The sequence below is a fragment of the Dipodomys spectabilis genome, unplaced genomic scaffold, assembly GCF_019054845.1.
Source record: "Dipodomys spectabilis isolate Male_0828 unplaced genomic scaffold, ASM1905484v1 ptg000141l, whole genome shotgun sequence".
NCBI classification, from domain to species: domain Eukaryota; kingdom Metazoa; phylum Chordata; class Mammalia; order Rodentia; family Heteromyidae; genus Dipodomys; species Dipodomys spectabilis.
Window position 1 is genome coordinate 10,930,576 of NW_024870818.1, and position 27,785 is coordinate 10,958,360.

The window sequence follows — 27,785 nt, forward strand, 5'->3', positions numbered from 1 at the left end:
GTCCCAAAGTTTTGACATTATTTGCTTTGATACTTTTTATACTGTCCTTATTTTTCACTTGTAATAAGCCAGCATTGACCTGCACGGTGAACATTAGGAATTAGTGAACTGAGACTTGAGAACTTTGTCCTAGCTTTGTTACATGTTATATACAGTTGGAGAAACTACTTATGTTCTCTTATTGGTTATTAACTGTAAAATTAGGATATTATTATTTTCCTGGTTTTATAACATTATTGTAAAGATAAAACAAGTTTATCGATTTGAAAATACTTCAACAATTAAAACATACAAATTTATGTTTTTTATGAATGCAACAGTAGAGGTTAAAATATTAAAACATTAATTTTGAAATATTAAATTGTATGAAGAACTATGATTTTGGGTTTGCTTCTTGTTAATTAAAAAAACTAAATCTATGAAAATGTGTGATGAGGAAATTATGTGGAAACAAGCATTCTTGTGAGGTAAAAAGCATTTTATTTTTACTGACAGTTATGACTTTAATAGACAATGGAATTCATTTGGAGAAACACATCCTTCACACTTAAAAGAAAACAGAGAATGTAACCTGGAAATCATCACTGTATTTTTGTTATGTATTTTCAAAGAAAAAAGCTCCCAAAAGTTCAATTACTATGTTGTGAAGAACCATAAAACCTTTTGAATGCAGAGGAGATATCCTCAGACTTGAAAAACAAACAAAAACAAACAAACAAAAAAATTTGAGGAACAATCTAGTCTATGAGACAGTAGGTCACTTCCTGGACTTTCTGAAATACTTCTCACTAAATTACATTCTCTAGATCAGAAAAGACTGTGTTCATTCTCAGTGAGGTATATCAGCCAACCATGAGGCCAATAGCAGAGAATATGTTACTTACTAATGGTTAAAGTGCTAATTTATTGAAAAGAAGTCTAAAGATTGACTCAAGATGTCAGAATGATCATGTACATCTGCTGCTGTTGCCCCTTAAGCACATATACAGACAGATAAACATACATCTATTTAAAAGTAGTTATTAAATAGGGAAAATTATGATTAAGAAGGACATTTGAAAGAAATTCTATAAGCATATTACCAGAGAAAATTCTGATTTAAAAAGGATCTTTTAAAGAAATTCTGCAAGTATATTAACAGAGAGTCAATGTTTAGATGAACAAAACAAAGCCCAACATGCGAGTAGAGAGGCATGCTGGGGAGATCTGCAAGCTTTGAGTCAGGGGATGTCAGGAAGGATGGATCAACTATGGGTAGATATCAGTTTAGAAAATGAAACACTTGCACATGGAACAGAAAATCAATCCTCCCTCCTTGTTCTCCTGCTTGTACTAAACAATAGGCAGATATTTCCTGCATTGAATCCTAGAGTGGAGCTAAAAAGGCAGGGCAATACCAAAGTAGCTATTGACCCCAGGAGAATGGAAGAGGCCATCGGTCAGCTCTTCCTCAGATCCTGTCTGAGCATCCTCAGGCTGTAGTAAACAGAAACCGATTATACTGATGATAGTCTGGGAATCTCATGATCAAGGAGCAGTTCAACTAAGAACCACAAGCATTTGAGGGAAAAAAAGTATAGTACGAACAAACAAAAGCTAAGGGAATTAAGGGATAAACTGTGACGTTCCAAGAGTCGAGAGGCTATCATCCATTTCAGAGGAAGAGCATTGAGGCAGCATGTAGACATTGAGAATTAAGAAAATAGTAGGCTTAGTAGTCATTTAAGTTTAAATAGGTAGCCCTGTATAATACTAGACATTCTAATAAGCAAATTAGCAGAAAGAGTAAAGGGAATTCTTGCATTACTTAGTGGTAAATACAATAAGAATGATGAGAAACAAGTTGAGTTCTAGAAGATAGTTCTAAGTGTTCTAACCTTCAGTTGGTAGCTGTTCCAAAAAGAAAGAGGAGGAAAAGGAGGAAGGTGGAAATAACAAAAGCAATATTTTTGAAATGACCTTGAATAGAAGATAAGAATAGTTGGAGCCTAGGCTCGGTGACGGAGCACATACTTAGCACATAGGAGGCGGCCCTATAATAATACATATGTGCAAGCATATAATATACATACTTGCACATACATACATGTGCACCCATACACATGGATCTTCAAATTAAAAGTGTTTAAATCCTATCATCTCCAGTTCTGATGCTTGGTGTTTTTTTTTTAAGATATTAGTGGGGATTTTACTATAAAAGGGTTAAAATAGAGAGAAACAGAGAAATATTTCCTGGTTCTCATACAGGAAATGTGAGTTAAAGACTCCCAGTTTTGAAGTTTTAATCATTCTTTGAACTGTAGACTCATGTTTCATTTGCTTTACTTCTTTGCTTGTTTTATAATTTTTGATTTTGGCCTTGGCTTCAGCAGATTTTTTTTCCCCCTGTGGATCATGGAAATATTTCTCTGTGGTGGAGAAGTGGGTACGCTTTCTCAGATAGCTAAGCAGTGTCACTAGTAAGAACTTTATGTTAATTGGTGTACTGGGCAAAGTCCTAAATGTAAATTCATATTTCAAACTGGAATGTGGCACAAGCTCAGGGTTTTTGTTTATCACAGACAGCTTACTATTTACAGCTCAGCAAAGCTAAACTTTGCCTTCCTTGTTATGAGTGGAATGGAGTCTGCCTTGTATGGATAAGTCAGCCATTTGAGAGTTCTAGTCTTATGCAGGTTTCAATTCTATATCTCTTACTTGGAGACCATAAATGTTATATTTTTGTTCAATATGGATTAAAATTTTAAGTCCCTAGACTTTGGGACCTTTTCCATAGCTGTTTAAAATAACCTTTCCCTTCTTTTCTCCCTACCATGCATTCTTTGTTCCAAACATATAATAGTCCATTGATATATACTACGATAATGAAGTGACTGAAACAAAAAGATAGTCCTGCATGTATTCTCAAGGTATCTTCAAGATTTATATAGCTACAGAAACAAGCATGTTCCTATGTTGGAACACTGAAGTTTACTGCTCTAGGAGTTTGGATATGTGTTGTGTGTTTCATTTCACTCAGCATTTCAAAGTTCTTGTAATGCAAAGATCTCATTATTAGCCTTCATCTGTCATGCTGTAAGAACTAGAAGTCAGCCGGGCGCTGGTGGCTCACGCCTGTAATCCTAGCTACTCAGGAGGCTGAGATCTGAGGATCGCGGTTCAAAGCCAGCCCGGGCAGGAGAGACCGTGAGACTCCTATCTCCAATAAACCACCAGAAAACCGGAAGTGGCGCTGTAGCTCAAGTGGTAGAGCGCTCGCCTTGAGCTGAAGAGCTGAGGGACAGCGCCCAGGCCCAGAGTTCAAGCCCCACGACCGACAAAAAAAAAAAAAAAAAAAAAAGAACTAGAAGTCTCCAACACAAATATATGCTAATAGCACCCATTCTTTTCTCTTTTTTAACTCATTCTTTCTATTAAACTTTATTTTATGGGGGGAGGATTAAAGGATAACCATATGCCTAGAGTCTTATCAATACTGCAGATAATAGTGAGGAACTCATAGATTCCCATGGGAATTTGGAAATGCCTTTACAGAAGAGGAACGTATGCTATCGAACATATGTTATACTAGATAGATCAGGATACCTCAAACTAATCATATTAGAACAACTCATAGCTGTTCCAAAAAGAAAGAGGAAGAAAAGGAAGGGATGGAAATAACAAGAAAAGTAATACAAAAAAAACCCCACCTTTTTCAAATTCATCCAAAAAACAATGTTGAATTAGTGTCACAAATTATCTCAGTAAAACAGGACACAATTCAGGAAATATTTTCATGTCCCAAATACTCATGTGTCTTTAATGAAGCATGTGTGTATTTTACTTTGACAGAAATATTTTCAGCTTTTCACACTTTTAATTATATTGAGCACTTCAACATTTTCGAATGAGGGGGAAAACTTGTTTTTCTTTGCCAGTACTAGGGCTTGAGCGCAGAGCCTCGGAGCCGTCCCATAGCCTTTTCACTCAACACACTTGAGCCAGATCTCCACTTCTGGTTTTTGTTTTTGGTGGGAGTGAGGGCGGGGACAAGTGGTTAACTGGAGATAGAATCTCACAGACTTTTCTGCCTAGACTGTTGTTGAACTGTGATCCTCAGATCTCAGCTTCCTGATTAGGTAGGATTACAGGCGTAAGTCACTGGTGTCTGGCTCTTAATTGTATCTAAAGGAGTTCTAAGTTTTAGCATAAGAAGAAAAATGTATCCTTAAATTGAAATTTTAGCTATAGTAATAATGACAATATGATTACATTGGCCATTTATGGGTAATCAATACTCTTATAAAGTTGCTATTCTCCTAATGATCCAGACAACAGAACCAGAGTCTAACAGGTTCTTATGGTGACTTATCAAAGTCATCATTCCAACCTGTTTTGATTCCAGAGCTATAACTAAGGCTTGTTCAATGGGGTCTCTACTTTGTAAGAATTTTATGCTATTCAATAACATTCATTTTTGCATAAAATGAAGTTGTTTTGCTTATAAAGAATATGACAGAAACAACGGTTTATAATGCATCGCTCATTGGAGACCATTCTCAAAATTTGAGTGTATTTTGTCTTTTATCTCTTTCTCCTATGTAAATTATATGTTCTGATTACTGAATAAAAACAAAACAGGCAGGCATCAGGACCTGTGTGATTATGAAATTTCTCTACATTTTGTTTTTATCTGTAAAAGATAACTTATTCTTACTTACCCTGACTTTCATTGGTGGGTTGGGGGGCCCGGGCATGATGAGACAAGCATGTCTGTCCAGCAGTTGTTGGAAGGATGCCTTCCATCTTCTTCCTTCGCTCCGGCTTCTGGGGGAATGGCTTGGCTGTCGCTGTCTGCTGTCTGCTTCTGATAAGTGAGTTTTCAAGTCTTTCATAGCTCTTGGGAATTCTGTCTGCAGAGACCTGCTGAGGTCATTCTGCTTCCTGCTGAATTGCCTTTCTTTGTTGTTTTGGACCATTTTGATGAACATGACCCCAAAGTACTCAGTAATACCTCTGTTCCCTTCAGAGCTATGGCCCACTCCTTGGCTTCAACTCTGTCTGCACAAAAGCTCCATGTCTCTGGAAAGAAAAACAAAATTGACATTAACTAGGGGAACACAAAATTGCTGGAAGATGCAGCTGAGTGTGTGGGTTAGCTCACATCCGGATACTGCAGGCACTTACTTTTCTGCCTCTAGGTTGGCTGTCATCCTACTTCAAAACTAAAGACACCCACCAGGATAATTATTCATAAGCCTTGTAAACAAATTATAAAATAGGGCAAAGCAGAAAATTAACAGGAAGGAAAAAAAGCAGAAAGTCAAAGGAACATCTCAACTCCTCAACTTTTCTATCATTGATTATATAAGACTATACAGATCAAATTTTATTTCTGGCTGCATAGATTGCTATGGACATAATAAAAAACTACAATTTATAGTTTTAGACATTTGTGATTGTATCCTAAATTTTAGTTCCTATTTTAGTTAAAATGAAATACAAAAGCAAGAAAATCCCAACAATCGATGATCAGGTATCTATTTGGCCTTAAACCTTATATACCTTCCATGCCCTTTATATGTATATATATATACATCTACTGAGAATATCAAAAAGTTCATGAAACTGCTTTTGATTTCAATAATTGAAGTAAGCCAAATTCCCAAAATGTGATTCCAAATTATGACAGCATCCCTTGGTTTTTACTATGGTATATGGCAGAGATTCTGTCTTACATACTTAGCAACAATTTTCATTCATTTAAATAAACTTTGAAGAAGGATTGTGAGTTGAAAAGGTTTAAAGTTCTATCAATAATCTAGTCTATTGTAATGTATTACATCATTTCTTCTAAATAGTATCTTACCTTGCCCCTGTTGGGCTCATTGGGAGTTCTCCTGGAATCGTATTGGTGTATAAAAGAGATGCGTTCTCTAAAATTGTTTTGAAGTTCTCTTAAATCCTCACAGACAAGTGGAACTAAGGACAACAAAATAGAATTTTGTCAAATGAGGACAATAGTTAGATTTGTCAGTGAAAATGGAATCACTTTATAAACACTACCCACAAAATGACAAGCGTTCCTGTATTAAACAGGCCTTGAATACACCTATTAGGCAAATAGTTAACCACTAAGGTACATCTGCAGCCCAACAAATTGAAATTCTTTAGATCAAGGTTACTTACTCATATCTACATAATAAATATAGAGGATTTACCATTCTTCTCCTTGGGGGAAAAAAGAGTAAAATAACCTAAAGTCAAATTGTCAAGGTCAATTGTCAAACTTAGCAAACTCTTTCCATACTGGGGAAACCTGCATGTGAGAACCTACCCCAAAGTGTGAGACATGCCCCCCCCACTGCCCCGAGGTTCTAGTGCATTAATATGAAGACTTAGTGAAATGGTTGAAGATGATTTGAAACTAAGGAAAAATTATGAATACTTTCAAAGAGAAGAATAGGTTATACATAAAAGAAAGAAAAGATAGTCAAATAGCCCCTAAAACATCATCAGGTACAAGATAAATAAATAATAATATTTTAAATATTTTTAAAAAGTGAACTCTAAGCCTAGAATTTTAATATCCAACCAAGCTCTATTTAAGTATAAAGCCAAGTTTGTAAAAGGATTTCCCCCATAAAACAGATCTACTGTTTTTTGAGAAAAAAAAATCAAATAAATAGGACTAGAAATAGTCGAGAGTACTTGATATATATGAAGGAAAATAGAAAAGTTTTAGTTTCCTAAAAAGACAAAATATAGAAAAAGTATATCTATATAAACTCGAACCAACACTATCAATAAAAACGGGATAGCTGAACCTGGTGGTTTACTCCCGCTACGTTAACAGTTAGGAGGCTGAAGGTAGGGGCATCCAAAGTTCAAGGCAAACCTGGGCTACATAGTAAGAATTTCTCACAGGGGGCAGAAATGGTCTTGTGACTAACCTTCTGTTTTACTTTGGGGGTATAAATGTATAAGAGTATAGTTGCAGGCTGGGAAGGTGGCTCAGTGGTAGAGCACTTGCCTTGCATGCATGAGGCCCTGGGTTTGCTTCCTCAGCACCACATAAGCAGAAAAAAAAAAAGCTGGAAGTGGCACTGTGGCTCAAGTGGTAGAGCTCTAACCTTGAGCTGAAGAGCTGAGGGACAGTGCCCAGGCCCAGAGTTCAGGTCACACGACCGGACCAAAAAAAAAAAAAAAAGAGTATAGTTGCTATATAGCATGGTAAATGCATGGTTAGTTTTATTTATTTATTTATTTTTGGTAGGTCATGGGACTTGAACTCTGAGCCTGGGCACTGTCCCGGAACAATTCAGTTCAAGGCTTGAGCCACAGTGCTACTACTTCTAGCTTTTTCTGCTTATGTGGTGCCGAGGAATCAAACCCAGGACCTCATATGAGGCACACACTCTACCACTGAGCCACCTTCCCAGCCCCCCTTTTATAAAAGACTGACAGGCTACTTTCTACTATGACTGCACCTTATGTTCCCATTAATAATTAACTAGTTATCCATTTTCTCAGTATCTTCACCAGCATTTGGTGTTAGCAATAGTTTTGTTTTTAAACTTCCTGAAATTGTTTAGTAATCTCGTGGTGATAGCTGGCATTTCTTTAATGCTTGGTAAAATCAAATATGTTTTCTTTTTAAGTAGTTAATTTGTCAATTGTGAAATTTATTTTTCCCCGCATTTTTTATTAGCATCAATTAGTTGTACAAAGGGATTTCATTTTCACACATCCCAATCTGCATACAATGTCTCACGAGGCTCACTCAATCCTTTTTCCCTCCCTTATCCTCCCCATTGACTTTCCAAGCATAAACTTTTAAAAAAGACTTACATCTTTAGCTCTTTTGCATTCTAAAGAGTCCTGGGCTGCCAAAGGAGAAATCCAGCTACCACGTGGGACTACACGGAGGAGAGGCCTCCCCTTCTCCAAATAAACAGAGCAAAAAGAGCTAAAACAGTGGAGAGTCTGCCTAGCAAGTTTGAGGCTTTCAGTTCAGACCCTGATACTGCCAATAAACAAAACAAATCCTCTCTTAAATAGTAAATAACTAGGTATGAAAACACCAAAGGTGACAATCAAGTTTTTGGTAATTACTTAAAAATTCAAATTGTTCTAACTAATTAGGAAGCATTATTAATTAAGATATACAAAATAAGGCAAATTCCATGCAGAAAATTTCTAATCTGTGTGTTTCTTAGAAATTTGATCTAATTAAAATAATTTGCTAAATGAGTTTGTATCTACATTTTCTCAACAAAGCCAGGATTCAAACACACAATTTGTTCCTTGTATTGGTGAGATCCAGCAGATTCACTTTGAGAATTTTCTTAATTTTCTGGTTGTGGCTGAAAAAAATTCACCAGTATTATTTGTTCTATAGAAATTCTACTCTTTGCAATAGTATTTAGTTTGATCTTACATTAAAAACCATCAAAATAAAAATACTACCGGTCTTCAGAACACAGCAAAAGAGAGAAATGTAATAATAGCAAGAAATCCTTGTTACATTACATATTTCAATACAAAAGAAGCAACATAAGTTAAAAACTATTTTAGAAAACGAATCTTACCACTATATCTCAATTTGCAATTCAAAAGAATGCTAAAATATCAAGAAGTTGATCAGCAGCCAGTTTTATTTGAAGATGAAATACCACCATTCATCAATTACATCAGCTTTTCCAGCTTATAAAGTTTTATTCTATAAAACCAAGTGTGAAGACTTCTTGTAGGAACTCTGCTATGGTGAATAGAGCCATTTGCTAACCTCCTGGAGGGCAGCCCGGAAAGTGTGTGGCAAGAAGACACAAAAGGTACTTTCATTGTCAGTACAAGATAACATTGCTGAAATGCCAATGGCTGGGCGTAATGTAGTGGGATGATGGGGCAGAATGATTATGAGGTGACTCTTAATTGGGATTAGCACATGTTGACATGCATATTTTTTCTGTTTATAAGCATATGTAAAAATCTGGCAAATAAAATGTTACATTAAAATGTTACATTAACAATCAGTTCAATGTCTCTAAGCACTATCTAAAATAAGAATTCATTGTAGGTCTTTGGGCTTTTTTTGAATGCTGGTTGAAATTACATTCTGACTTTAAATGACTGGTTGAGTAATATGTAATTTCCATTCCGTTATCCAATACATTCAAAAATATTTATTGAGTTTGGGCATTTATTGTTATATCCTAGGCCTTAGAATATAATAATAAACTTAGTAAGAGAAAGACTAATAAAAGGGAAGAAAACTACCAGAGAAGATGAGACAGAGACAAAGAAAGATACAGAGAGACAAAACATACACACACAGAGACAGAGAGACAGACACAGAAAATCTGAGTGAGCATGCCAAGTGTCTAAATCTAAATTCAGCTCAACACTTAGCATGTTGTAATATTAATAAGAATAGTTATCATTTATTGTCTACTATGAGCTAAACACTGTGATATGCATGTGTGCTTTCATTTGGTTCTTATAATAATCTTTCAGTGTTAATTATTAGTAGTTTCATTTCATAAACTGAAAGTTAAGTCATGGACCCAGAATCCAAAAATTCAGGGTGTTGAATCAACACTAAATTCCAAGGAGAGTGGTGAAGGTGATAGAGTTATTTTGATTTCCAGTTAAGCATGTGTATTTACCATCATACTTTCCAAAGCTCTAGTATAACAATAGTAAAGAAACTAGGAAGGCCTAGGAGAGAGAGAGAGAGAGAAAAAAAAAGCCTACATGAAAGCAAAGATACTAACAAACTTGGAGGCTGGAAGCTAGATAGATAAGTGACTGTGGATTTGAGTAGACCTCAGGAAACTGGAAACAAGGGTTTATGGGGTGAGAGTGAGGAAAAAAATCAAGCCAATTCATCCTATAGCATTCCAGCAACCCCCAGGGATCTGGACACCCAGAGGTGGGACCACCAGCAACAGTGGTGGCCGAGGATTACTGGGATGAACTCTCCAGCACCTCTTCTTAAGAGACTCTGATTATCTGTTTTCACCCCAGGCAGGAATTTGGAGGATTTCTCTCTGCCAAAACTGACTAGTTCAACATAACAGACTCATAGATTTCCCCCGATACCAGAGAAATCCCTTATTAAATTGCTAGACCTTCCTGATCAACGGAAAACCAAGTCTAGTCTTGCCTTCCAGACCCCTTCGTGTAGATCAGGGACTGCTCCTTATGTGGGAAGGACTGCATGATTAGTCAAAAAGAAAGTAAAACTCATGCACCATATTTAGATTCTTCATTTTAACCAACTCAATTTACTAGGTTTTCAGCCCAACCTTTCTGCACTTGTTCACAGATCAGATTCCACTCTGTCTTGTAAAAACCACGCCTCTAATGCATCCTTTCCATGTTTTGTTTCTTTAACCCAGAATGAAATGTAAAAAGACATTTGAAACAAAATGAACACAGAATCCTTCAAGATTAAAAAAAAATCATTCTACCTCCTCTCTCATAATTATTTGCCCATTCCAAAGGAGTGTTTTCTACTTAGTGACTAGCCTTTTAACGAGTCTTTACAAAGTAATTAACTTTAATTTGCAAGAATATGTAATTAAGTTATATAAATTCAATAACAAGTATGCAGACATAAATTTGTTTGGAAACAAGCCTGACCTTCAGAAAGCTTTTCTACCTCTTTAGTCTGGGTTTATGGCCATGTCTGAACCCCTATATCGTGAGTAATACAAGATATAGTAGATAGACATAGCAGACTAAACAGGACTGTGTAGGTCTTGATGGGAAATTTGAGATTTATTCTATGCACAATGAGAAATAATTGGAATACCAAAAGGAGGAAAGGGATATCACTGATGTTTTAAAAGCATGCTTCTAGGCTGGGCACAGTGGCACATACATGTAATTGAAGCTATTTGGGAGGCTAAGGGAAGAGTACAGTAAGTTTGAGGCCAGCCCATACAACAAAAGGAGAACCTGACTTCCCCAAAATATTTAAAAAAGTCCTTCTGATGATGCAATGCATCATGGAGGAGGAAGAGGAGGAAGAAGGCAGCAGGGAGTAGTAGCTTAACGAATTACAATAAAGATGGAGAAAGAGATGTCATGCTGGTGGATGTAATATCCAAGAATAGGGAAAGGGAGAGTTTTAGAATGACCTCTAGATGATCAAATCTGAGTACCTGGGGAATGGAAATGATCTCCCTTGAGATGAAGGAATCCCTGTGTGGCCTAGGTTTGAGGGGGAAGTGAACCCTTGTCACCATGGCGAACCTGAAAAGGTGATCATCTGTTCAAGAAGAGATGTTTAGTAGGTGGTTGTTTATGTGAGCTTGAATCTCAATGCAAAGGATAGGGTTAGAGATATGTGTTTTTAACTGGTTCTTCTGACTTTCATAAACGTTTATTCTTTGTTTTGTGCACATTGAATAGTATCCCTTGATTATTCATGTTAACTAATGGTATCAGCATCCCTTTTCCTCTTTTCTTTGCCATCTTCCATCCGCTATATAGTTATTTTTCTTAATAAGGCTGTTAACACACATCTTACGTTCTTCTGTCTTGTCTTTGTGCCTGTACTGGGGCTGGAACACAGGCCGACATGCTCTCCCTTAGCTTTTTCACTTAAGGCTGGTTGGTGCTCTACCACTTGAAGCATTCCTCCACTGTGTGTGTGCACGTGTGCGTGCGTGCGTGCGTGCATGTGTGTGTGTGAGCGCGTGCGTGCTCATGTGCTGGTAATGGGGCTTGAACTTGGGGCATCGGGTTCTCCCTTAGCTTTTTCAATCAAGGCTGGCACTCTACCACGTGAGCCACAGCTCTACTTCTGGCTTATTGATGGTTAATTAGAAAAAAAGTCTCTTGGATTTGTCTGCCTGGTCTGTCTTGAAACTGTGATGCTCAGATCTCAAACTCCTGAGTAACTAGGATTACAGGTGTGAGCCAACAGCACCCTCCACTTCTTTTTGCTGGTTAATTGGAGATAAGAGTCTCACTGACTTTCTTGCTCAAGATGGTTCTCAGGCTCCTGACTAGCTAGGACTACAGTTGTGATCAACCAGGACCTGGATTGTTATTATTTGTATGAAATAATGGGGTTCACTATGGTATTTTCATACTTATATACTATGTACATTGATCATATATACCCCATCCCTTTTATCTCCTCCCTCCTCTTAGTGATCCCTCTCCATAGTTCCCATTGTACTTTTGTGTCCTTCTTTTCCAATCTAGGTTCTGCATGGAAGAAAACATGAGGTTATTTGTCATTTTGAGGCTGGTGTAATTTGCTTAAAATGATTATCTCCAGTTCTATCCATTTTCCTACAAATGATAGGTTTGTTTTTCTTTGTGGTTTACTAATAGTCCATTGGGTATATATACCATATTTTCTTTATGCATTCATCTGTTGATGATGGGTACCCATACTGATTGTATGATTTGGATATTTTGAATAGTACTGCAATTAACATGGCTACACAGATTTTTTATTATATGCTGATTGCTTTCAGGTTATACCCAGAGTGGTCTAGCAGGATCATATGCTAGTTCTATTTTTAGTTGATGTTTGTTTTTTTTTAATTTTGGGACACTTGAAACTGATTCTCACAGTGGCTAGACTAATTGACATCTATACCAACAATGTCAGTAACCATACTTAAATTTTCTATGGTGTCTAGCCTTCAGGTGAAACCACTAAGAGAATTCCACAATATACAATTATATGAATTTTGTTCACTTAAGGGCAAAATGATGTGCCAGGGCTTCATTTCCTCTTGGTGCATTGCCAGGGCCACTTGAAAAAAAGTGCTTCTTGGGCTTAGGGCTTGGCTCAAGTGTTAGAACACTTGCCTGGAGAGTATAAGGCTCTGAGTTCAAACCCTTGTCCTGTCACAGAAAAAAAGAAGTGGTTCTAGTAGAAAATAAATCCTCTTCTGTAGGTTAGAAATTATTTCCCCTATGAACTTTGAACATATTAACTCAATATAGCCTTGTAAAAGAGTTGCTTGATTTCATACCTAATGCTATTCCTTAGATTGTGCAATTTCTATTTCTCTTTATGGAAAATCTTAGAATCTTCTTTTCATGATTGTGCTTCACATCTCATAATGATATATATGTAAGTGTCTACCTCTTTTCTTTCCAGCTTAGGAGCACTTGATAACCCTTCCCAGTGTCTTTTATTCTGGGGGACTTTCTTCTTCTCTGAGAGGCTGTACAGAGTTAAAATACTAGAGTTAAGCTATCTGAGTTCAGATACTAACCATTCTATCTACTGTGTAACCTTAAGCAAGTTGTTTAAACTCAGTGCTTTCTTTGGAAGTTTCAGTACATGCACTCCCAAAATGCTACTCTCATATATCGATATATTGAGTTAATAGCTGAGTTAATAACAGCACAGTGAAGACAAGAAAAACATTCTGAGCTCCTTTTTTATCCTCTTAAATACAGGACATGAAATCCCTATGTGAAAGATGTCTTCTCCTTACCAGAAGGAAAGTTCTCTCTCTCTCATCACCAAGCATAGGAAATGGTGAGAGAATCTGTACAAACTTGCTAAACTAACCCTTCTCCAATTGCTCACTAACCACCCAGCTAATGATCTGAGCTCAAGTCCCTTGCCTTTCCCTCTACTTCTCAATCTACCACTCCATTCAATTAGGTATATGGGCTTCATTCTTTGGGTCATTTCCTTATAAAGATTCTTGTGCTAGATTATAACTTACTTTAAATAAATCTATATACTTCTGTCACCGATCTTTGTGTGGATTTAATTCTTAGACTTGACCAAAAAGAAAAAATCCTCAGAGAAGTAAAATTTTGTTTTCTTACCTAAAAAGTGGGAATAGTAATAGTAATATTACACTACCACATTACAAAGGATTTGTGTGAGAATTGAGTGAGTTCTATTTGTACTGGCTGGCAAATTGTATGTGCTTAATAAATATTAGATGTTGGGGGCTAAGAAGGTGGTTCAGCTTGCCTTGCATGCATGAGGCCCTGAGTTTGATTCCTCAATACCACATAAGCAGAAAAAGCAGGAAGTGGTGCTGTGGTTTAAGTGGTAGGGTGCTAGCCTTGAGCTGAAGAGCTGAAGGACAGTACCCAGGCTGAGTGTTCAGGCCCCGTGACCGACAAAAAAAAAAAAAAAAAAAAGTTATGTGTTGATCGTAAAGCTGAATCTCCACTTTTCTTTTCTTCTCTGTATCCTCTAGGTTTTCATTATTTTATGCTCTTGATCTTTCTTTACCTTTGTCCAAATCCTTATTATGCCTGAGGTTTTTTTTTTTTTTGTATAATTCTAATCTTTTGTGGTCTGTTAATTATTAGGAACAGAACAGGGACTGTGATTTTCCAAATTAATACCTGGTGTGATAGTGTCCTAGTAGTCCTAAAATGTTAAAATGGGGCAGGTAGACCATGACTGAAAATGGTTTGGAGACAGATTTGGAGGAACCCTCTAAGTTCTGTTCTTTTTTTTTCCTGGCCTCTTCCTGTGCTGGCTGACTGAGTCTACCCAAAATGTCAGTCCAACTGGGTTTCTTTCCTGCATTTCTTTCTAGGGATGGCTTCTTTGAACTCTTTTTAACCATTAATAGGCTTCTATCCTTTCTCACATTCCATAAAGCCCTTCCTTCAATTCCCTTCACCTTGATAAGTTTATTGCTTTTGTCCTACTTTTTAAAAGTGTCTTGGGAGACAAGCGAGTGTATACATTTCTGCTCAGTCTACTCTCCTGAATCAAAAGCATAAGTGGTTTTTTTTTTTTATCGATCTAAAGGACAGCCCATTGTTACAGATTAATAGCCCTCTTCATTATCTTCTTCTGATGAAGTGGAAATGATGCTGAATATGACTATTTTCTACCATTCTGACCTTCAGTCCTGCTGCCCCATACATACTTAACTGGACTGACTAGATTGCGGAGTCATCTAAAGCTACCATGAAGAGCTCTGAAAGTCATCCTCCCTGACTATTGAACTGCTTATTTGAAGTTTAGCTTATGAACTTATACTGATAGTGAATAAATGTGTTTGTTTTACTCAGGCCTGTACTTAAGATTTGGTAAATTCTCTCTCAGAGGAGTACTCTCAGAAGTATCTAGAGGATGTTGGCTAAGAGACAGATATGACTTTCATTAAAAGTGACTTTCTTAAAATGACATTGTCAAGTAAAATAACTTTAGGTATGAAAGTGTTTTAGTGAATAGCTGATGTAACAGTATATGGTCACATGACTAGGACATGTGGGATGTTCCAAATGTTGAAAAAGGAGGGAAAAACCCAATGTTCTTCTTCTCCTTGGTTATCATGCTTGTACTTGTTACAATACAGGTGCTCAAACTTCTTCATGTGGGGCTGGGAATGTGGCTTACAGTGGTAGAGTGCTTGCCTAGCATGCACGAAGCCCTGGGTTTGATTCCTCAGTACCACATAAGCAGAAAAAGATGGAAGTGGCTCTGTGGCTCAAGTGGTAGAGAGCCAGCCTTGAGCAAGAGAGGCTCAGGGACAGAACGCAGGCCCTGAGTTCAAGGCCCAGGACCAGCCCTCCCAAAAATGGTCTATATGCTAACTTAAACTTTTATAAGCTAAACTTAAAAAAATTAAATTCTTTTATTTTTCAAAATTTATTGACCACTTCTTTTTTGTCTTGAGCAATAGCTACAAATATACACAAATAATGTTTCTCAGAGTTCACTTTGTAAGAGTGTCATTTAGTATTACCTGCTATTTTAATAGTTTTAATGTTTTAAAAACTGGTGGCAACAATAATGAGCAGAATGTTACCAAGTTTCTGATCTTAAAGTTGGTATTCATGATCAGTGCAATTTTTCAATACATTATATTAGAGTTGTACGGAAATAGGCTGTCTACTGGAAGATAACCTGGTAGAGTCATAGGAACTTGAACTAGTGTGTCTTTCCTACTCCTGTAGAGAAGTCTATCTTAACAGTAGTAAACTGAGATAACAAAAGAGGTTTTACCACTGCTAACCTTACCTATTCCACAAGAAGGCTTTTGCAGCCTGCTGTATTTGACTGGATAAGACAGTTGACCTGTTGGTTTTTGGAAGTCACTCCTCTGGGTACTCTGACTGTCAAAAGGTGGTCGTCGACACTCCTGTGACTCAGATGGCCACCAGTGACTCTTTATAGAGAAAAACAATTGGAAGCAAAATTGAATACTGTTGGACATTTTCATGTGTTTCTGTGAATGTTCAATAATTTAACTTATTAGATAGCCCAGTACTCAAATAGAGTTCTTAAATCTAGGAATAAGTATCTTTTCACAAAGATTGCAATTGTGTGTGTGTGTGTGTGTGTGTGTGTGTGTGTGTGTGTGTATGTGTGTGTGTGCACCACTACTAGAGCTTGAACTCAGGACCTCAAGCTCTTGCTCTGTTCACTCATGGCTGACTCACTATCACTTAAGTCATACCTTTATTTCCAGCAGTTTCCTGGTTAATTGGAGACAAGTGTCTTGAGAAGTTGTCTGCCAATCTGGATACAAACTGAGATTCTCAGATCTCAGCCTCCTAAGTAGCTAAGATTACAGGCATGAGACACCAGCTCCTAGGTTGTATTTCTTTTTTAACTTTTTTTTGATCATATTGGGGATTGGATTTAGGACTCCTGCACATGCTAGAGAAGCACTCTATCACTTGAAGCATACTTCCAGCCCAAAGACTATATTTCTTAAGAGGCATCTAAAAACAAATCCACCTATAGAGTTTTTAGCTGAAATACAACTCCTAAATTCTTATTTAGCTATCTACTATCAACATATCACATGATCAAAATAAATAAGTTATGGAGAGGGGAGGGATAGTGGGAGAAGAACAAGGAAAGGGGTAACAATGATTGACAAGTATTCATTGATTTACTCATGTAACTGTAGCTCCTCTGTACAGCATCTTTACAATAAAATAAAATTTTAAAATATTATTATTTTAAAAATATTATTACATTTTGTACTCTAATTTTATTATATAAATAATAAAACATGATTTAATCTAAAAATATGCTCAATATATTTTATGAGAACGTATAATCATCTAAAATGTTGGTTATAAACGGTTTTGTTTTTGTTGGTCATAGGGTTTGAACTCAGGACCTGGGCACTGTCTCTAAGCTCTTTTGCTCTATCACTTTGAGCCACAGCACTACTTCCTTTAAAAGTTGTTAGTAAGCAGGGTATCAGTGGCTCACGCCTGTAATCCTAGCTACTCTGGAAGCTGAGCTCTGAGGATTACGGTTAAAAGCTAGCCTGGGCAGAAAAGTCCTTGTGAGACTCTTATCTCCAATAAACTATTCAAAAAAGCTATGGCTCAAGTGGTAGAGCACTAGTCTTGAGCATAAAGAGGCTTCAGGACAGCATCTAGGCCCTGAGCTCAAGCCCCAGGAAAGGCAAAAAAAAGTTTTTAGTAGATGATTTATATGATGAAATACATTTATACAAGAGTATATGATGTTACTCATACATAAAACTGAAACCATTATCTTGCCCATGTAATTGTAACTCCTCTGTACGGTATTTTCATAATAATAATTAAAAAATAAAAAGAACATGAAAACTGAAACCAAATTTTCCCAAGTATTATCTTACTTTATATATGAGACAATATTTGGCTGTTTTTCTATTCTATTCTATTCTTTTGCTTTTTCTTCCATTTCATTGAAAGCAATATTTTGTTTCAGAAATGTAACTATAATAAAATGCTGCTTGAGAATCACACTGATTTACAATTCACTAATGACTCCGTTCAACAATATTTTGTTCTAGGGAGAAAGAGCTCGATGTGACTGAATTGTGGATATTCAGAGCTAGGCATGCAGGAGGAGGAGGCCTGATGAATTCCTTGGTGGCACATGGACCATTTCATCTCTTAGAAGCTGAGAAAGCAGTTGTTACTTGACTTAATTCTAATCAAAATTAAAATCTGCTTGATCAGGAAAAAGAAGGAAGGAGGGAAGGCAACTGGAACTCTGGGAAGTTCCCGGATGTGATGAGGTAATGAAGTAACCTTAAGGACATGCCAGCACCTACACTGGCTTGTAAGAAAATAAAGCCGCACCAGTGGCTCATGCCTATAACCCTAGCTCCTCAGGAGTTACAGATCTGAGGATCACAGTTCAAAGCCAGACTGATTTAGGAAAGTCCGAGAGACTTTTATCTCCTATTACCACCTGGAGCTGAGACTCAAGTGATAAGGTGCTAGGCTTGAGGTTTAAGCTCAAGAGCAGAGCCCAGGTCCAGAGTTCAAGACTCAGGACTGGCACAGAAACAAACTAGGAACCAAAATTTTAAAATATAATTCAAGGAGAATATTAGATTCTAGTAATAAAATTCTTACACTATAATCAAGGTTAAGTTAATATAAAAAAGAAGAGGCATCTAAAGAACCCTATATGAGTTGGGCATGGTAGGGCATTCCTGCAATCCCAGCTGTTCAAGGGGCAAAGGAAGGATTGTGAGACCAATTAAAGGTAACAACAACTTTCTCCAAAACAAAAAACTAGAGCAAAAGGGCTGCAGGGGTAGCACACGTGGTAGAGTAGAGCACTTAACTTGTGTGAGGCCCAGGGTTCAATCCCTAGCACAACAAAAAGTAAAACTAAAAATAAAAGAGAATCTCATGTGGCTGCATAGGAAGTCAGCTCTCAAATGAGTTAAGCTTCTGAAAAAACGGACAATATCAAATTCAAAAAAGTTTTTTTTTCTGGGAGAAAGCTTAGAATAAAAAAAAAATCAAACATTAACAATCTGGAAAGGATTACAATGTTCAAAGCTGAAACTTAGACTACTTGACGTGAGGTTGTTTGTTAAGGGAAATTATCTGATAAGATAAGCATGTACAGAGAGAGAAGAGCAAAGACCTGAATAACAGACAAAAGAATTAGATATCACTCTGTCACTTTCATGCTAGGTTTTTGGGCTAATGACAACTTGTTACCAGGACTAATGGAATGACAGGCAATTGCAAGTAGGTGATTTCTGGCAGTACTCCAGAAATTTAGGATCCAGGGAATTCTGGAGAAGCTGGCTAATACCCAGATGTTCAGAATGGGCTAAAAAGATAAATTTTACAAATTAAGACTACTTGATATAGATCCAATGAAAATTCTAGGACAGATTACCTAAGCAGATGGTGTCTTCTCACTATGTGGCTAAAAATAATCAGGACTTACTATTTGAGTCAGAGTGGCTGCCTCTTCCAGCTCTCCACTCCATAATTACCATTGTGCTTATTATGTACAAGGTCTAGAATTCATAGCCTTATCTTTCTCTCTCTACAGTTCTATGTGGTAGGTACCCCCCACTTTACAGAGGAGGAGACTCCCAGGAGATTAAACTTCCCCTAAACTATGTCTCTAGCAGGCCAAAACACAACCACATGACCACAATTTGACCTATCACCTATGTATACATGTATACATACCCCTAAACACTATGTTACATCAAGTCTCTTATGGAATGCTAAAGCAGATAAGCAGAAACTTAACTATATTGTTGCAAAAGCAAAGAATCACAGGTTCTAAGTAGGTGTCTTAGTCTGTTTTGGTGGCCATATCCGAACACCACAGGCTAGGTAATTTATAAGGGACAGAAATGTGTTGGCTCACAGTTCTGTTGGCTGGGAAAATCTGATATTGAGACACCAAGACATAGAGGCAGGTTTGGTAATTCCAACTCCAAGATGGTATCTTGAATGCTTATGTAGATCTGGAAAACCCAGGATAGAAGATAGTCCTGTCAGAAAAATCCTTGAGACTCTTATCTCCAATTAACTAGCAAAATGCTAGAGTGGAGGCATGGTTGAAGTGGTAGAGTACCAGCTGTGAGCAAACAAGACAAGCAAAATCTTGTGGCCCTGAATTTAAGCACTGATACTTGCATGGAAACAAAAAGAAAGAAAAAAAAAAGCAAAAGAATTGCAATACTGTTTTAGTTTTTTTTTTTTTCTTTTTAAAAAAGTTAAGTCCTCCAAACATTTCTTCATGATTCACTTACCCAGAATCTCTTTTCCAGAGACTCAAATATTAGCAAAGTAAGTCTCTGATCCACAAATGATATAAGGTATGTGTCTTACAAAGTTTTTTTATAGTAAAACTCCCTTGGGATGCTTAATGCTATGGTTTGAGAGCTTATCCCCTCCAAAGCTGACATAGAAATTAAATTGTTTTTTTTTTTTTTGGTTTTTTTTTTTTTTTTTTGGGGGGGGGGGTCCGGTCGTGGGGAACTCTGGGCCTGGGTGCTGTCCCTCAGCTTTTCAGCTCAAGGCTAGCGTGCTACCACTTGAGCTATAGCACCACTTCCAGCTTTTTTTTTTTTTTTTTTTTTTTCTGCTTATGTGGTGCTGAGGAATGGAGCCCAGGGCCTCATGCATTCAAGGCAAGCACTCTACCACTGAGCCACCTTCCCAGCCCTAAATTGTGTTCTAACAGTACTGAGAGGTGAAACTTTTCAAGAGACATGAGTGCTTTTGCTTTTATCGGTGGGACTCTGTTTTTGGTGGGTTCCCAGGCTGGCTTTGAATCATGATCCTCAGATCTCAGCCTCCTGAGTAGCTAAGATCACAGGTGTGAGCCATGGGTGCTAGTAGCTCAATTGCTCTTCTTAAACAGAGATACCAGGTTACTGTTCAAGTGAAATTCTTTGAGAATTTTACCAAGATGTTCTCCTTTGTCTCATAAATGTAAAGGGCATAATGAATAGGTTTTCCTAAAGTCTTAGTAACTTTCAGACTCTCCTGTTAGGGAAAGTATTCTGAAGAAATGGGAAATACAAATACAAATTAACAAATTTAAAAGCTTCTGTACAACAAAGGAAATAATTAACAGAATGAAGAGACAACTTACAGAATGGGAGAAAAAACTTGCCAGCTATTCATCAGATAAAGCCTATCCAGATTATATAGAGAGCTGCCAAACATAAACCCCACCAAGACCAAAATGATTAAATTAATAAGCAAATAAATTGAATAGCTCAAAAGAAGTACAAATATACATTAAGGAGTATTCAGCATCTTTAAACATAAAGGAAATGCAGATCAAAAAGACACTGAAGTTCCATTTCACTCTAGTCAGAATTGCAATGATAAAGAAAACAAAAAAATAAGCAAGGAGGGGAAAAAGTTGAAGACTGTTGGTGCAACTGTAAATTCGTGCTGCCACTCTGGACTTGTTCTATGTAACACTAAGATTAATAGATGTTATGTGAAAGGGTTTCCTATGGCTAAATAAAGCTGCAAAATAGTAAGTAAGATAAGCCAAGTTATCCAAGTTTATCACGGATGTTTCTGACTCTTTATACACTGATAGTAGTAGTGACACTCTGAGAAAGATACATAAAAATTACACCTTTTCCAGAACTTACTTGATTTTAGAAATTTATTTTTTCAAGTATGTGAGTTAAGGCTCGTGTTCTGAAAGCTACACTCTGACAAGCCTTTTCTAAAGACCAGTACTTGGAAATTTCCAGGCAATCAGATTAGTTTTCATTGAAAGTCACTGTGCTAAGACCCTTTTTACTGCATCCAGTAACTTCAACATTAGGCCTCAGTGCAGAAAAAGAGGAGGGCTTCAGAAGATGACAGGAGTCTTGAGTGATGGAGATGTTGCATCACTTGATCATGGTAAGATTATATAACTAGAACTTTACCACAGCTCACAGGACTGCATCTTTAAAAAGGTCAGCTTTCCTCTAAATATGTTCCTTTATATGGCAAAGGAGCTTTGGAGATGAGATTTAGAATCTTTTCTTTTTGGTTTAGTTATTTTCTGTGATAGTTTTGCAATTCTTTTGTCCAATGTTGGCCTCTACCTACATCTCCTGGTGTAGCTAGGATTACAAGTTTACACCTGGCTTGTTGAGAGGGAATTTTACTAACTTTTTTCTTTGACTGCCATCTCCCCCATATCTATCTCCTGAGTAATTAGGATTACAAGTATGAGCCTTTGTGCCCAGTCAAGATGAGGGATCTTGAGCTGGAGAGATTACCCCATATTACCCCAAATAGAATACAAGGATCCCTTTAAAAGGCAGGAGAGTCAATCAGAGAGATTGGATTATAAGATTCTTCTGGTTCTAAAGAGGAAGGTGCCATGAGCCAAGGAATATAAGCAGCCCCAGAAGTTGAGAAAGGCAAATACAGACTGTTTCTCAGCACCTCTAGAAGGATTTGACCAGCCAAAAGCCAGTGACAGTGGTTTTACATATTTGAACTCCAGAACTATAAGAGAATTAATTTCTGTCGCTTTAAGCCAGTGCTTAAATTTGTAACAATTCCAACGGGAAACAATATAATAATCATACCTCAACAACCCTAACTTTTAAAAAACGGTAATGGAATATATTTAGGATGGCATAGTGAATAACAGAGGTTCAGCTAAGCCAACTATCCTATAGCAGAGACAGTATTTGCTTACTATATTACCTCAGATACATTCATTAACCTCACTATGTATTATCACTTCTGAAGTAGTTCCAATAATACTTTGTAGAAAGTGTTGCAAAAATTATACTTTATATAAAAACAAAGCTAATTCCTGGCACTCTATATACTTTAAGTCAATGGTAGCTATTTTATAGCTACCATTTTATAGCTGAGTAGGGTGAAGTTTTTGGAATATATGCCACAAACAACATTACAGGATTCCTTTAGTAGTCCCCACGCACTACTGAGTGGCTACAATCCTACCCAATGTAGAAAATGATTACTTGCATTCTTGCCCTAAATACATATTGTTTATATAACAAAGTTATCTGCCAGAACAGTTCCAGATTACTGCTTTTAACCATTGGATTATCAACAATCCTATTTTGAGACAAGCACGTCACCTTCTTTAAAATAGCAGTGACCAAATTATCCTGCAAAGAAAGCTTCCAAATCTAAATCTATATTTGAATACAACAAACATCTGTCCAACCTGCACTTCGGGCTCTTCTTTTGGATCTATGTAGGGAATTGGTTCATTGTAAGTTCTCATATTTGTATTAATGAATTTAGCATAATTTACACGTCCTCTCCGGACACAAGATGTTGAACGTTGCATTGTTTTTTCTTGTTCGATTTCTTCTTTTTTAGTTACATACTTTATACCATCTTCTTCTATTTTGTCCTGTCTGAAAAACACAATTAAATAGTAAATTTTCTACCCCAATAAGCATTGTACAGAGTCCTAATCAAATAAGACCTAAGTATGTTTCAAGTATTAAGACAATTTAGGTTTTATTAATACTGTTTAATAGACTTACACTATTAAAATTTGGGTTGGCTAATGTGTTAATAATGATTAGTCATTCTGATATAGGAGTGCAGTACATTGGCTCTTTTTTGGGGGGAAACACTAGTGATTTAATGACACAAATCATGTTTATAGTATTTATGCATATGACTAAATTACATGATTATCTGAACATGCTTTCTTTAAAGGTTTTACGATCTAGAGCGGACCTCCCCTGGTTTAACCTAGTAAATTTAGCCATCTGCTCTGGTCAAGGACAGCTACTTAACTCTAAAAATTCACCTGGCAAACTTATAAAAGCTATCAAATGACCACCAATATATTTTTTCTTTCCTTTTCTTCCTTCTTCTCCTTCTCCTTCTCCTTCTCCTTCTCCTTCTCCTTCTCCTTCTTCTTCTTCTTCTTCTTCTTCTTCTTCTTCTTCTTCTTCTTCTTCTTCTTTCTTCTTCTTCTTCTTTTTCTTCTTCTTTTCTTCTTCTTCCTCTTCCTCTTCCTCTTCTTCTTCTTCTTCTTCTTCTTCGTCTTCTTCGTCTTCTTCGTCTTTTTCTTCGTCTTCGTCTTCTTCTTCTTCTTTTTGGTGGGGAGGTCTAAGATTGGGACTCGAATTTGGTACCTGTTGCTTTGACTCACTGGCTAGAGCTCTACCATCAAGCGTGGGGGGGGGGGGGAGGGGGGGAGGAACCATGACAGGTAACACTTCAGCTTATCTGATCTGACCATTTTTGGTGTTTTTATGAACTATACCTCTACATAAATATGAAGTTATTTCAAAAAACTTTTTGAAATATAATGAAATAGTAATGAAATCAACTACTCTGAATGCTTTTTACATAGAAACCTTTAAAATCCAAGTGGGAGGAATGTCAATAAGATTCCAACTTCATAAAATGGAGAGTTCTATTTTTCCTTACCCACAGCCCTTCAAACATAACCCTACCTTGCCTTAAAAAGCTAGGCCATCTCTTCCATCATGTCATTCATTTTCTTCTTCTCTTTATTTCTATTTTTCTCCTTCCTTCCTTCCTTCCTTCCCTCCCTCCCTCCCTCCCTCCCTCCCTTCCTTCCTTCTTTCCTTCCTTTTCTTTTGCCAGTCCAGGGACTTGAACTCTGGAAGTGGGTGCTATCCTTGAGCTACTATTTGTTCAAGGGCTAGCACTCTACCACTTGAAGCACAGCACCATTTCTGGCTTTTTCTGTGATTTACTGGAGATAAAGAGTCTCAGACTGCCCGGACTGGCTCTGAATTGTGATCCTCAGATCTCAGCCTCCTGAGTAGCTAGGATAACAGGCGTGAGCCACTGGACCCAGCTATGTCACTCATTTTTCAATGAAAAACCTTGACTGTACAAAAAAAAATATTTCCTCCCGATAACACCTCACACCTCTTCTATGACCTGCTCCTGAGAATCTCTTCAACCTCATTCAAGCTTCTCTGCCCTCGCTTTCCATTTTCTGTTCCCTACAGAGCATTAGCACATACCCTTCTCTCTGCCTGCTGCTCTTCCTGGTTCTCTGACAGGGTGCTAATTATCACATAGGACTTAAGCTGAAAAATCCCCTCTTCAAAATCTCTTCCTAGATTTCCCTCGTCCTACATTCCATTCTCTCCATGCATTCTCTCATGAGTTTTCAAAGTGGGCTTTATTATGACCTTTTTCTTTGGTAAATGTATAAATTGGTCATATTCTGTTCTCCTTGTCTTCTTTTTCTCCTCTTCTACTATTTCCTCCCCCTAAACAGACCTCCTTTTATGTTCATGTCCTTGGGGTTTTTCCTTTAGATCATATTTTAAAAAATATGCAGTCTTTGTCTGAGTCTGGTTTATTTCACTAACATGATGATTTCCACTTCCATTTTCCTGCACGTGACAAAATGTCATTCCATTTTATGCGTAAATAATATTTCATCCCACTCAATGTCTTCTGTTTTATGCTTTATCCATCCTTTCATGACAACCACAATTCATAATATATGTACCTCGGTTCTTGTTTGTAATAAATACCATAAATACCCTTATTAGTCAATAAATTGCATGACACAAAGATTGCTTCATTCATCATTATTTACCCCACACTCAGGAAAGTGTCTTGCTCACCAAAGGTAAATGGTTTTACTTTATAATATTCACATATCTGTGGTGAGTCTTTTAGAATTGTCTTTCCACTATGGCTTTGTTTTTGTCATGTACCCACAACTCTCAACTATACAATCAAAGGCCATTCAGAATCCCTTTGAGTTCTCTGCAAAGGATTTGGAAAAACTGATTACTGGTCAAGTGTAAATAAGTTCCAATTCTTTTCTATGACCTTTCCAGAGATACTAGCATTTATTTAAAGCTTATGACCAGTGAGCCAATTAATTTATCATTGTGGACCACTGGCTTCCCTAAGTTTCTCATAGTTGTATCCCTCCAATACATTTATACTAGAATTCTTTCCTGGCCATACTTGGGATTGAACTCAGAGTCTCTCTTGCTACATCGGTGTGCTACTGAAGCCACACCCCCCATTTTTGCATTGCTTAGTTTTGAGGTAGGTCTTGCTTTATGCCAGGCCGGGCTGGGCTATGATCCTCCTAATTGTGCTTCCCCATAGTTGGGATAAAGGGCCTGTTCCATCTCACTCAGCCATTGAAGAAGATGGAGTCTTGAGAACTTTTATGCCTGGACTGCCTTGGAGGACAATCCCTTGATCTTGGCCTCTCAGAGTAGCTAGGATTAAGTGCCTAAACCACCTTGCCCATCTTAGATTGAAGTCTTTCTTAATTAAGGAAAGAAGTGTGGCTATTTGCTTGCTCACACCCTTTGATGACCATTTATGGTATAAATTCCTACATATGATCCAGAAAATGTGAAATGTGAAGGCAGTGGTCTCTTTGTAGAAGGAAATGTAGATTAAACCACTGAGTAGTTAGGCCTGGACTAGAATCCTAATTCTGCCATTAAGTATCTGAACCTGGGTTTCCTTATTTAAAAGCATGACAGCTGGTGTAGAAGATGTGAGAATAACATTGAATTACTCATTCTGTCAAGACTCATTGTCTGCTATTGTTTGTCAGGTGTTAGGGGCAAGGAGGATTCAGCAGAGACAAAACCCAAAAACAGAAAAACAGCAACAACAAAAACCCCAACCCTGTCCTCACACAGCTTGCATTCTAGAGAAAGAAGTAAGATGGGGGAAAAAAAAAAAGTAAAATGCACAGCCGTGTCAGGACAAGCACTAAGCACAGAATGGAGTTTGGAGAAGGCAAGCTGCATGTGGGAGGTAGGCTGTATTTTTAGGTAGGGTAGAGGCTGCACGGTGAAGGTGGCAATTGAAAAAAGAAAGAAGGAAGGGAAGGAGCGAGCTAGGTGGATATCGGAGGGATGGCATTCCAGCAGAGTGAGTGCTGACTGCAAAAACTTCGTAGATACTGTCCCTTCCTTAGAACACAAACCGGTCTCTGGATTAGCAGCACTAGCATCCATTATGACCCTGTTAGCAGCACAAAGATACAGGCTCCAAGTTAACCATTTAAATTAATCTATGCAGCTGGTTCCTGGGAACCTGCCTCCACCAGCTCTCTAGCTGGTTCATTTGCCCGTTACAGGTTGAGAACGACTGTTCTGACAACAGAAGTACAGGCTTTAGAAGTAGGTGTCCCTAACTCCGTACAAATCTTAACGAGTTTTCATATCTTGTCTGGGAGAGTCATCGAAATTTCAATACATCACAGTCTCCTGAAGTCCAGTCGGAGCACAGATTATCTGCTCCCACACTCAGGGCTTCAGATTCAGCGAGGGTGGAGCCGGCCTTCCCTTAGAAATGGTCATTTTGTCATGTCCAAGTGGTGATGTTTGGGAATCTCTGCAGATGACAGCAGGGAGCCGCTGCGTTAGGCACCGGGTGTGTAGGCCTTGTGTGGGCGCCTGACCTGTCACTGTGATGGCGAGGGAGAAGAGTCACCCCTTTATGTCGTAGAGACCACCCTGCCTTGCTGAGGAGCTGCAGATGACACGGGTGGGAAGGGAAGCAGGGGCTGCAGTGCAGAGTGTGAGGCTGGGACTTGGGACCAGGTGGGGGTGCACAGCAGGGCCGCACCGTGGGAGACAGAGATAATAACTACGTAAGTAAAACCCACAGGACTTGCAGTCGGTGTGGGGCCCGAGAAGGAATGATTTCAAGATGACTTCAGGTATGGAAGACCCGTGATCCGGGTAATCGGCCAAGTGCTCAATAAGTGAGTTTAAAAAAACAAAGAAAAGAGGAAACATCCCCTCAGCTCAGCGTCTGCAGATCACAAAGCGGACCGCGAGGCTTGGCCTGGGCCGGGTGCGGGGCTTGGCCTGGGCCGGGTGCGGGCCTTGGCCTGGGCCGGGTGCAGGAGGCCTCCGCTGGGTCTCCCCAGCCCCTGCGGGAAGAAGGAAAATAATTTTCACAAGTGGGGAAAAGAAAAAAAAAAGCCAAATCCCAGCACTTACTGGTGCTTTTCCTCCTGTCCCTCCATGATCTCGCTACGGCCTGGCACGCGGCATGGAGGAGCCTCACGAGAGCAGGGCTCAGCCCTGCCCGGAGGCTGGCGCGAGCCCCGC

General features: G+C 38.0%; 1 protein-coding gene across 1 annotated transcript; it reads right to left on the reverse strand.

Annotated features, from left to right (window-relative positions):
• Positions 1 to 4,861: 4,861 nt before the first annotated feature.
• Positions 4,862 to 27,779, reverse strand: CUNH2orf73 (chromosome unknown C2orf73 homolog). The gene is given in 6 exon segments (XM_042691286.1): positions 4,862 to 5,013; positions 5,016 to 5,061; positions 5,849 to 5,961; positions 15,968 to 16,115; positions 22,898 to 23,093; positions 27,675 to 27,779. Coding segments are annotated over 6 exon segments (681 nt in total). The 5' UTR covers positions 27,701 to 27,779.
• Positions 27,780 to 27,785: the final 6 nt, after the last annotated feature.